Raw genomic sequence first — 12231 nt, 5'->3', positions numbered from 1 at the left:
GAAGGAAAAGATTGAAGAGCAATGCCAAAAGTTACCGTTCTCTTATTACAGAAATCAGCAAACCAATAGCATGATTAATATTTGTATAAATGCAAGAAAAGTTCACAAGTGTGAGCACACACACACATGCAGATAGAGGTAGACACATCAGAAGCAGAATTCTAGATAAGACAATGACTTTAGTTCAAATATTCGCTATTCGCCACCCTCCATAAGATTCCAATCCAAAAAGTCAAAGGAAAATAAAACAGTGAAGCATTGTGTTATAGTGTAGATACATTCAGAATGAAAAATATACACTTACTTGCACTAATATCAGAACTGTAACTATTTTCAGAAGAATGACATATTAGCAGAGAAATAAATCGGAATTTGGCAGTACTTCACAAACACACCAAACTTGAAAAGACGTGGTCTGGAGCTAAAGTTGGGGCACAGGACAGATGGAAGTATAACAACGGAAGGTTTGCAGGTGAAGATAGAAATCACTGAAGAGTAAGTGCAGCCTCTTCTTGTTTCTGCTAATGGTGGACTAGGAAATTGAGATCAACCTGCCTATTAAAAATAATCTTTAATTTTTTTGCAAACAAGCAAACAAAAGTTTCCTAAAAGTATAAAATTACTTAAATGTTAGATAAAATTACTTTGTAGAGATTAGTGAGTGGGCAAGGACCTGGAGAGACAGAAAATAATCCTAGAAAGAAGTTCAGAAATTCAGAAAGAAATGAAAGGCAAATGAACCAATAGCAAACCCTAATGTAAACTGTGGGCTTGGGGTGATAATGATGTGTTAATGTAGGTTTATGGAGTATTTGTTACCATCAACAAATATTCCACGGGAGTGGGGGATGTTGATGGTGAGGGAAGCTGTTCAGGAGTGGTAGTTGCTGGGTATATGCCAACTGTCTGTACTTTCTCTTCAATTTTGCTGTGAACCCAAAACTGCCCTACAAAAGAAAGTTTATTTTTTTAAAAAAGCAAATGAAGTGGGAAGTTTTAGAGTAATCATCAAGAAATGCATAACATCCAAGTTAATAAAATAATAGAATCAATAAGTCTATAAGAAAGTAAGAAAGGAGAGAAAAGGGAACATAAACAGGAAAGACAAATAGAAACTATTAATTGTGGATTTATACCCAAGTATATCAGTAATTACATTTAATTTAAAAGGACAATATTCCTCAGTTAAAGAAACAAACAAAAACCGAAGATGTGAGTACTACTAAAAACTATATGTGCATGCTTTCTTTAATAAAAGAAAAAAAAGATTTAAAACGTGATTCAGAAAGGATAAAAATGAAAATGTGGAAAAATGTTATTTCAGGGCAAATACAGACCAAAAGAAATACGTTACAGCTATATGGTCTCCAGGAACTGCAGATTCTCAAAGGTAAGAAGGGTAATAGATAGACATAGAACCATTTCATAATGATACACTGTTCATTAATTTGGAAGAAGCAACACTCTAAACTTGTATGTATATAATAATATGCTTTCAAAGTATAAAAGTATTGATAGAGCCAGAAGTAGTAATCAAATTCACAATTATAGTGGGGGTATTTTAACACTCCTAGTACAGTAATTGGTAGAACAAATAAACAATGTTAGGATTAATTTATATATCAGACAATTAATAAACTTGATAAACAAAATATCTGGAGAATACTACAGAACACGTATATGAAAAAATCACAGTCCAATATCACCCACGAATATAAAATAGCCAAAAAATACAAATTCTTCCAGAGAACATAAATGAATACTCTCCAATACGCTTTATGTGACTAGCATAACCTTGATACCAAAATTCAGCAGTTTTTTCAATACGAAAAAAATCACAGTCCGATATTACCCAAGAGTATAAAATAAGAGTAAACATCCTTCACTACATAAAAAAGATATTATTTCTTAGTTAGGTTTATTCAAAGGTCGCAAAGTTAGATAAATGTTCACAAACCAATTGACTTATTTGACAGTACTAATAGAGTAAAGGGGAAAACATTTTAATAAATAAGGAAGTATTTGACAGAATTCTTAGAAACTTGAAAAAGAACTAGTGGACCTTAATCCAATCACTAGAATGGATGATCTTGAAAGCATAAGGTAGAGAAAAAAGAAAATGAGCATAGAAAAATTTCATACATACAAACTTTAAAGACTTTTGGTGATAATGATGTGTCCGGGTATGTTTATGGATGTAACAAATGTACCTCTCTGGCGACAGTGTTGATAGTGAGGGAAGCTGTGTTTCCTGTGTTTAAAAACTTTATACACATGGAATTATATAACCAAAAGCTGTTGTTTAAGGATGTGTATTTAGGAAGCAAAACTACAAAGAAAACTAACAAAATGATTATGACAAAAGACAGATTAATGGTCAACCCTTAGAGAAAGAGGGGAGATCAGACTGAAAAGAGGCAGGAAAGCAGATGTCTGGGTCTATTTCTTGGCCCTTATTATATTACATGAGTGTTCATTTTGTAATCATCAGGTTTGCCTTTATATTTACATGTCTGCTCTATTATGTTACACACAAAAAGATGGTGTTAACAATAATCTTGAAAGCCAATGGCTGTGTATGGCCATGTCGTAGGGCAGTGCTCTTAACCTTTGTCATGCTGCAAATCATTTTGGCAATCTGATAAAGCCTATAAACCCCTTTTCTGAGTGTTTCTAAATTCATTCATAAAAGGCATAAGATTTAAAGGAAGCTATTGATGTTGGGATACAGTTGTGAAAATATTATAAAACAATTTATGATATAGTAAAATATGTGTTTATTAACCTCTGAAATAATCAGTTCTAACAGTAGATCAGTAATTACCAAAATTTCAAACAAATGATACTCATGGGGTATTTGGAGATACATTCAACAACTGCAATGAGATATTAAAGTCTTTGTAATTTTTATTGGTGACAAAGTCATGGAATATTGCTAATACTATTATGGTTTATAAGCCATACATTCCCATAATTGTAGAAAATTCTAAACTTTAGAATTTAACGAAAATAAAAATGTAATTTTTTCCCATTCAAGTTTAGATTTAGGACCATAGCTATAGTAAAAATTGTCATCCTCTAGGGTCTGTCCTCTTGGTGCAAGGACACTTCTGAACTAGGAAATGTTCCTCAGTCTGTCTGAGGCTTTCCTTGATGGTTAGATAAGAAATAGCACTGAAAGGGCACCGAACCCACTAACACAATGCCCTAAAAAAAACAAGGCTTGGGGGATAAAGTTGAATTCTGATGCAGTGGTTTCAACAAACAGAATAAGTTGAGAAAAGCTTCCACTGTATGTATTTTGAATTTCTCCAGCTACCTCTTTATCCTGCTAAAATACAAATTTCATGTAATATACTGTAAATTTGTATCGCTAGTCCTCCAAGTTAAAAATTTTGAGAAATACTTTTAACAGTGCTTATCAGAATTAATTCAACCTTATTGGATGATAACTAAAGAAAAAGCATCGGTCAAATCAAAAGATTAGGTATAAAATAACACATAGAAATAGAAGTATACATAAAATGTATACTCTCAGAAAACGAGTATAAAGAATCAAATTTGGGTACTCTCAATGCAATTAAAATATAGACTGTAAAAAAACCAGATAGATATGAAACAGGAGAAAACAACCAACTGGGATAAAAAAATCTTTCAAAGAGACATAAAAATGCCACTGAATAATTTTAAATGTCATTATAGGTAATAAGAGAATTAACATTGCTAAAAAATTTATATTATGATACAGAGAATAATCTTGAAAAACTTCCCCAGAATTAACAAGAAAAATGACCCAATATGGAATATAATATGGAGATCACACAGTGGAGATATTTTGCATAAATAATTTACATTTCTGAATCAGAAACCAGAAAACTGAAAGAAAATAAATTTTAAAACCTAAAACAACCGAAACATTTCTTAAACTGAAGAAAAAAGCAAATCCTCAGTTTAAAGAAACTCACAGGTAACATCTTAATGGAAAGAGAACACCACCCAGGAATAAAATAGTGATTCATTTTGATTAAGTAGTAATTAAGTAATTAATTCTAAAAGCATTTAAGCAAAACAAACCTGATGACTTTTAAAAGGGGTGTTATTTAACATCAACAAAAATCAGTCTGGCCTTGTTTTTTTTTGACTTTAAATATAAGCATCTACCTTAATAGAGTTATGAATGCAAAATTATGATTTAAAAAATCAAATTCAATCAAACCTGCTATGCATGCTATGATATAGAATATTAATTAAAATATTAAAAATATTTGGCAACAGAAATACATTCTTATAAGTACAACTTAGAAAGTTTTATGTGGATGCATTGTTAAAACAGGAAGAAAATACTCATAGGGGTGACTTAGCAAATCAATAGATATAAAGCAGTCAAGAAAGTCATAGTTTAAAAGGATTTTTAGTGAGCACTGAAACCATTAAAGAGTTTTCTAATTAAAATAGTTGATTATGTTCATGCCCCTTTCAAAATACATGACGAAAACATGTGTATATAATAAAATCATAGGGCACTAGAAAAAATAATTTTAAAAATCTTCAGAAAGATAGGAAGTTAAGGGATTTATGTGGATGGAAACAATAAATATAGACTAAACATCAGAAATAAATGTTCTCTCTTGAAAAGTCTAACAATCTGAATTTGGGGCAGATATCTCACTGAGGTCTACTTCATCTCCTGTGTATATAGAACAAGACTGGCTCATCGCCTGAGATCAAAATCCTAAGAATTTCTCTGTTTCTGCAAACAAAGGATGCAGGAACATGAACAGGAGGACAGAGGCTTCCTCTAGATACCTACACTATATCAGACAGAGAGGGGAGCATCAATGAGATGATGATGAGAAAAAGCAGCTCTCTCAGGAAAAAATGTGGTGATGAGCTCCCTCCTCAGGGTGAAATGTTCCTCGTAACAACAACTGGAAGTGGGTCCCCACTCTGGCTCCTTCCCACCCTGAAGATCTATAGGCAGACCTGCCTACCTGCCCATAGAGCTCCCAGCCAGATTCCCCCATCAAGAGAAATATCAGTAGGTACAACAGCACACACAAATGCAGAGACATCCCATGGGAACTAATCCAGCTCTACCAATTCCACATTGAACTAAGGATCACATATCCTGAAGAAAACTAGTACAACAGAATACAAGTGACGTGGTGACAACAGAACAAACCAACTCAAAAGAAACAGATAATTCAAAGAATAGAACTGAACATACAAAAATAATAGGTCATATTCTTAGAGAGTTTTGAGGATATTACATTTTTCCATTAAGTTGAGGCTGCTATGAAAATGGAAGAGTCCTAAAGTAAGAAAATTTGTGAAATTAAAATAAGATTACAAATATAAAAGTTGAGGAATTTTTTTTGCATGTGCAGTGAAAATGAAGACACGGAAAATATAATTAAAAGGTATTAAGGAGATTTGGGGGATAAATATTGTGGATTCAACATCAATAGAACAGAAATTTCAAGAACAGAGAAAAGAGGCAATGAAATCTCATATAATACAAAATAAAGGCTTGGAAGAGGAGAGCAATTTTCTCAGGTTAGATGTGTAATGTTACCTACGGAAGACCACTGAGGAGTCATCGCAGTCGGGAGGGCTCCATCCTTCCTCACATTGACACTGGAGCTCATGGTCACACACCTAGGGGAGCAGTGATCCTGTTACTGTCCCCGCTAGGCTGACCAGAAACTCAAGGCCCTACTCGTCCATAATAAAGTTCATGCAGAAAAAGGAATAACCCCCATCTCCAGGCTTCCATCTATCTACAAAAAGTATGAGTGAATGAGAGGCATTTCATGAATGATTCCCAGAAGAAATTTCTCCTTGAACCATGCTACTGAAGGCTTGGATAAACTTAGTAATTATCATCATTTAATGCTGAAAACATTCCTTTAGCTTTCTTATAACTGACCTAGAATGTCATAAGATTCAGAGAGCTTAGGGAAACATATTTTCAGAACTTACAGCATGTCGTTTGCACTTAGATGAGCAATTGGTTGATTTGTAGGCTTTCTCAATATCCACACATTCTGCATTAATGCAAACCTGAAAGTGATGTAGAAAACACGAAGCTTCATCTTCTCTGAACGTAGATGAGAAAGTTGAGGTCTGTGTGAAGAGGCTAGCAGATGTTGTTTAAGGTGGCTCTGCCAGAAGGCTGATGTAGAAGAAGGGAAACAGAGACGGGCTCTGTTGCTTACATTATCGTGTTAGTTAAACCAACCCAAAAAGGTTGATAAAGTCTTTCTAAGAACTTATGTATTTTTAAAAATCCAAACAACTGTATATCCCAGAAGCAATGACTATGCAAGAAGTTAAGGGATAAGCAATAATGAGATGATCTTAATGCCAGGGGACCCAGAAACATCTCAATTCTGCCCTAGTCCCAGTACTTTCTTCCCTTAAGGCCCAAGCACTGCAACACCCATGCCAGGTCATGTGATAATGTCTCAATGTCTTTAAAGGCTTCAGCACTAGAAAATACAAGGAAATTAGTAAAACCTGGAAAACGCAATTAAATATTATATTTTATATAAAATTCCTTGCCCTTGATGCTGGCATATGTTTCAGGAAAAATGGGGGAAAAGAATAAGTTTAAATACTGTGGGTACTTCTTATAGGCAAGACCTAATATTTTAATGTCAAATCAGCAGATTTATAAACATTGCTAAATTTTTATTTTCAGCTCCAGGGGTTCAGAGACCACGTATGAGCAATACCCACACTGAACCACTAAGATAATTTTGGACTCATCATTGGATAAATTAATATTTAAATAGCCAAATCAGTTTAAGTAAATAGGATAATATTCTGAGGATTGGCTTTACCACAGTGAAAAATCAGGGGAACTCTTTGGTCATGTGGATATCTTAATGAATATATAAAGAGGGTAATTCTAATCTCTTATGAGAGACAAACCTCATGGTCAAAGTTCATGAATTGATTGGCCCTGGCTAAACAGTACTCATATTTAAGTTCATTATATTATTAATGATATACAGATCTGTTAAATGAAGCCCAGTATCACATACACTGGCACTTTCAGTGAGTTTTCAGACTTCGTCTATGAAATTTAAACGGATGCTACTGTGTGTTATCTGCAGGACGATATGATACTCTTCTTGAAATAATGACTATGAGAGTCAATTATTTCCAAATTTCACCACAGTGTTTGAGAATGTTAATGTCAGTGCTTATTCCTGCTATTTACTAGGTTCTGCGCCATTTTCATTTCTGTGTTCCAAATTCAAACTCTGTGGGTTCTATTAAGGCATGGCGAGCCCCAAAATTGGGAAACAAGGCACGTAGTGAATAACCGAGGGGCAAAACAACAAAGCACATCAAAGTAAAAAACACTATTTTGAGTGAAAGCCACAATTTCAACTTACCTTGTTATCGCCACACTTAGTTCCATTGGCCACCATGCCTATTTCTTGACTTGTGTCTTCAGGATCAAATGTTTTACATGTCAGGAAAGTCACTATCCGTCCTTCCCAGGGCAAATTATCCGACCCACCTTGACAGAACAACTTCCCACACATGGTATCACTGAGGAAAAAGCCAAAATTTATTGCAGGATTCAAATTGCAGTTTTATATAAATGCTCTAGGACTATGGATATTTAACTGATGGTATTTTTCCCTGTAGCTGAGACTCTTAGTTGCACTTTACACTCATTTTCCCTTATTTCTCAGTAATAGGATGCCTGAACGTTAGCACAATATATTATTGCTCAAATAAACAGCATTACCTAGATCCCTGTACATCTAATTTTTGCCAGTTGCCGAAGTGCTGGCCCATGAGAAGAAAACAGAATCTTAAGCACAAATTCTAGAAGGTGGCCTTAAATGAGGAATTATCTTCTATTTCTCAACATTTTCTCATTTTTTTGCTGATTGGAGTATGATAGCTGGAGAAGCTATCATAGGCCTAGAGAAACACATGGAAATGAAGGTCACGTGGATGATGGAGCTAGAGGATAAAACATGGATTCCTAACATCATGGAGGCATCTGAGACATCAATTTCTATCTTGTTTCAGCTAGGTTACTCATTTATTTGTACAACTGGCTGCAGAATAATTCCACCAAAATAAAGCCCAAGTCTCCACTACAATGCTGTCAGAACAAAGCTGAGCCTCCCTTGACACTGCAAGGCATCAGGTGGAGTTGCTAAAAGAACTGTCTCCCTGAAGGTGCAGATTAAACTGCTCAACACTCACTCAAGCCATTCACTTACTGCCAACAGGACTAAAAGACAATAAAATGGAAGTCAATTGCTTTATGCAGAATTCGGAAGAAGGCTGTGAAAAAAGTATCCAGAAAGTGATGGCATCAGATTTTTTGATATCTCTTGGCTGTAGAAAATATGTTTGAGGAGTGGAGAAAGGCATAGATTCTCTCAAAATATGAGAGTGTGTTTTTCTTCAATCATTTAGGTAAAGCCATTAAGGATGGCTTTAGGCCACAGGGAATTTCAGGCTAACTCTTCACTATAGCCAATGACTACTAAGAAGTGACTAGGAGCGTAGTTTGTGGGGTGAAGGAGCTGCTTGAGCCACTAGAGCACAGAAACTAATGCTCATGCAAAGAGTTATATGGGACAATGTTGTGTGTACAGACTGCAAAGGAAAGATGGCGAGACCCACTCTCTTCCCATTCACCACCTACAATTGCCCTTCCTCTGGCCCTCACATACTGGCTTTTACATAATTTCCTCTTTTGAATCTGCCCTGATTTCCTATAAAGAAGAGACCACAAGACCACAGAAAATGATTGTTCTTTAGGCACAGATTCTCCCAAGAGATAACCCTATATCCAAAGTATAGTTTGGTAATACCTGTCATTCAGCGAAATTCGTGTCCAATAGACAAACTTTGGGAAATGTTGATCTTGTGCAACCTCTTGTTATAAATTATTTGGTATGTGTAAAATTTAGAGCAGGTACAAAGAGTTTAATCTATAATTGAATTTTAAAACTCATCTAAAAATTGCAGAATTAAACCATAGAAAAATCCCAAGTTCTTCTGGTGTGCTGTTCTATAGTGTTTTCCCGGATATCAGTACTAAAACTAACAAACTCTTCAGATGAATTGTCAATATTTTCATATTGTATTTTTTCTTTATGTAATTCTACTGAAAGTTTAAATAAAACTGTTCAAGCACTGCATCTGTTATTCCTCTGGGTAGATAAATATTTCTACTCTGAATCTTACAAGGAAAAACATGAGATTGAGAAAGCATCTGATTTATACTGGGAAATCCCTGGACAAATTTCTAACCAGACCCATTCTTTGTGGCATGTTCCATCACAACCATTCATTCTACCCAACAATGACTGTGCTTTGTGTCATCTGAAGCACCCACCATGAGATACTTGAAGAAAGAAGCCATTTCTTATTTGTCGTTTTAGACTCGGTACCTAGCCCACATCATGGCACATAGTAGTTACTCAATAAATGTTTGTCAAATGATTGATGACCAAATGCACTTTCCCTTTAACTGGAATAACTCAGAATGTGTAGCTGGAAGTGTACCATTGCTCTAGTCTGTGAAGCAGGAAGGTTCAGACAAGGCCACTTACTTTGCTTTGCAGGGAATGAGTGTGTCATCCACTCTGCGACAGTACCCGTACTTTGACCCACCTTCATTCCTGTTGTAACATGACTTATCTGCAACCTCAGTTCCTGGGACCAGGATCAGTCAACAGGGAAAAGAAAATAGATTTTTGAGATTCAAGAGATATTTGAAAATAAAAGATTTTAAAAATTCAGTGCTGGAAAGCGATTTATAAAATATAAAACAAGCAAGAAAAATACTATTTTAGCATAATTCCATTGACTACTCCTAGAAACATAGGCTGTAGTAATTTGGTATCAAATGAGCTGGCTGGAATTACAAGTAATCTTTAAAATAATCTGTTACTCCGTAACAGACTCCTACTATGTGCCAGGTACAAAAATAGGCATCACATATTTCATGTCTCAGGTAATCTTCCTCAGATCTCCATCAGACAAAACACATTGTTAAGAGCTCAGGCTTTAAGCAAGACTGAGTAACTGTGTGAACATGGGCAAGTGTCTTAACCCCTCAGTTTTCTCATCTGTAAAATAAGGATATATAATTTATATTTATGTGAACGTATATATTTAATATTTACACATATAGAAAAGTGTATATATACACATTATATATGACAGTACCTACCTCAAAGAGCTGTTTTGAAGATTAAATTACTTAATATAGGTGAGCCACTGAGAACAGTGCCTGGTAAGCAGTACATTGTTGACAAATACTAGCCATTCTTATTGCCATTCTCAATTTATTAATAAGGAAACAGAATCCTATCAAGTCACAGAGAAAGACCTATGTTCCTTCTGTGTGCTGAGGTACCCTCTCTTCAAGAACAAGTAATTCTGTCTTAAACGTTTGGAAATTTTGAGTCTAGCCTTTGACAAACAGCAAGCTAAGTTAAAATAAACACCTATGAAGATACGGCATTGTTTTTAAGAAATACTTTTAAACGAATTTCATGTTTCAATGTGCAAGATAAAATGAGTTTTGTTACTTTTTATTATTTGTATCTTAGTAAAATGTATTCATGTTTTATTATAATACAATATCTACATGGAAGAAAAGAATCATTAGTCATGAATAATCAGGGAAAAGCATGATATTCCTAATCTACATGGAAGAAAAGAATCATTAGAAATGAATAATCAGGGAAAAGCATGATATTCCTAATCTGAGACTTCAGAGTTATTGCTGCTGATATTGCAGAAGGTATCATTCATATATCTGGCATCATGCTGTTTTATAACTTCTTGCCAATTAACAATATAGCTGTCCTTTCCCCAGGCATTAAATTTTCTAAAGCACCACAGCTGCAAAAATTGTATTGAATTAATGCACTTTATTTAATCCATATATTTTGGATTTTGAGATGTTTTTCAATTATCCACTATCATTAAAAAATGCTGGCTGAAAAATCATCATAATTATTTGAGTACAATTGCTAGGAGAAGGAGTAAAAAACAATTATTTTTAGATTTTGTCTATGCATTTTTCTGTCCGTAAAGATGATGCTAACTTGTGTATTTACCAGCAGTGTACGAAGGGAGTTGTTTGGTTATGTTTTCAGTGACACTGAACATTAACATCTGTAGCAAACTTTTGCCAATTAGCAAATGTAGAAGATTAACTTGTTTTCATTCAGGTTTTGTATATTGCTAATGAGTTAAAATGATTTTAATTTTACAGGACATTTGTATTTCTTCTTTATGACAAATTGCCTGCTTATGCCTTAGCCACATTTTCAATACTTGGAATTAGAATTGATTTGTGGGAATGATTTGATGCCAAAAAGAATGATTTTTAAATTACTTACAAAGTTGCAAGACTTTTCAAACTTCCCAGATTAATTTAAAATAAATACATGATCCCCTGTGGATTACAAAATTTGGAATTTTATCTAGGCAAATTGTTTTCTCTGGCCTTTTATAATGGCTGTATTTAAATGTATGACTTAAGAGGTCTACTCCATTTCCTGATCAGATAAATATGTTCAATGTTAATTCAATAGACAATTTTGAGCTTTTTACTAAAGCCAGGCACTGTGCTGGGAGGCACTGGGAATACAACTGTGAACAATGTAGACAATGTCCCTGTTCCAGGAAGTTTACAGATTTGCCGAGGAGACTAATCATAAAGTCGGACAAAGGAGGGAGGAGGGTAACAGTTAATATTGTTTGCAGTTAATATTTACTACAAGATAATAAAGGCGATGCTCAGAACTTCACCTCTGTGCTAAAGATTTTCTTTCTCCTGGTTTTTGCCGTATACTGAAGTTAGCCAAGGAAACATGAGCTTCTTAACCAACAATCAATTTTGTTTCCACATTTAACCTTGTGCATCCACGAAGTGGAGGCAAGATTGCTGAGACCTGGTTCCAGGATACCAGTGAGCTTGCTGACATACTAAGGGCATTGAGCTTTGCTCCTCAAATGTGTCTCAACCCGCTATAGCCAAAGACAGAGAAGTTTACAGGGAGGTTTTTCTAGGGTCTTGTCTATTTGTTTCCCAGGTTTCTTGTTTTCACAGTGCATTGCAAGTCAGGAATTTTTGTTGGTTTTCTCAATCTTGTTTTAGCTCTGTTTTCAGGAATTATGAAAAGTTTCTGGCATGCAATGACCCCTTTCAAATAATTTTAGGACTAT

General features: G+C 34.7%; 1 protein-coding gene across 5 annotated transcripts in view; it reads right to left on the bottom strand.

Annotated features, from left to right (window-relative positions):
- Window positions 1-12231, bottom strand: part of ADAM28 (ADAM metallopeptidase domain 28) — a 57460-nt gene that overhangs the window by 5644 nt on the left and 39585 nt on the right. For 4 of the 5 annotated variants that reach the window (XM_055348188.2, XM_063709139.1, XM_063709140.1 and 1 more), the window contains exons 15-18: window positions 9600-9702; window positions 7407-7566; window positions 5983-6063; window positions 5580-5658 (exon numbers count right to left, since the gene is read on the bottom strand). In XM_055348188.2, coding sequence (XP_055204163.1) covers window positions 5580-5658; window positions 5983-6063; window positions 7407-7566; window positions 9600-9702 — 423 coding nt within the window. Of the gene's footprint in view, window positions 1-5575; window positions 5659-5982; window positions 6064-7406; window positions 7567-9599; window positions 9703-12231 lie in introns of all 5 variants that reach the window. The other variant, XM_063709141.1, reaches the window with a different exon arrangement.

Source organism: Gorilla gorilla, chromosome 7 (assembly GCF_029281585.2).
Source record: "Gorilla gorilla gorilla isolate KB3781 chromosome 7, NHGRI_mGorGor1-v2.1_pri, whole genome shotgun sequence".
In the NCBI taxonomy this organism is placed as follows: domain Eukaryota; kingdom Metazoa; phylum Chordata; class Mammalia; order Primates; family Hominidae; genus Gorilla; species Gorilla gorilla.
This window is presented reverse-complemented; position numbering and strand designations above follow the sequence as displayed.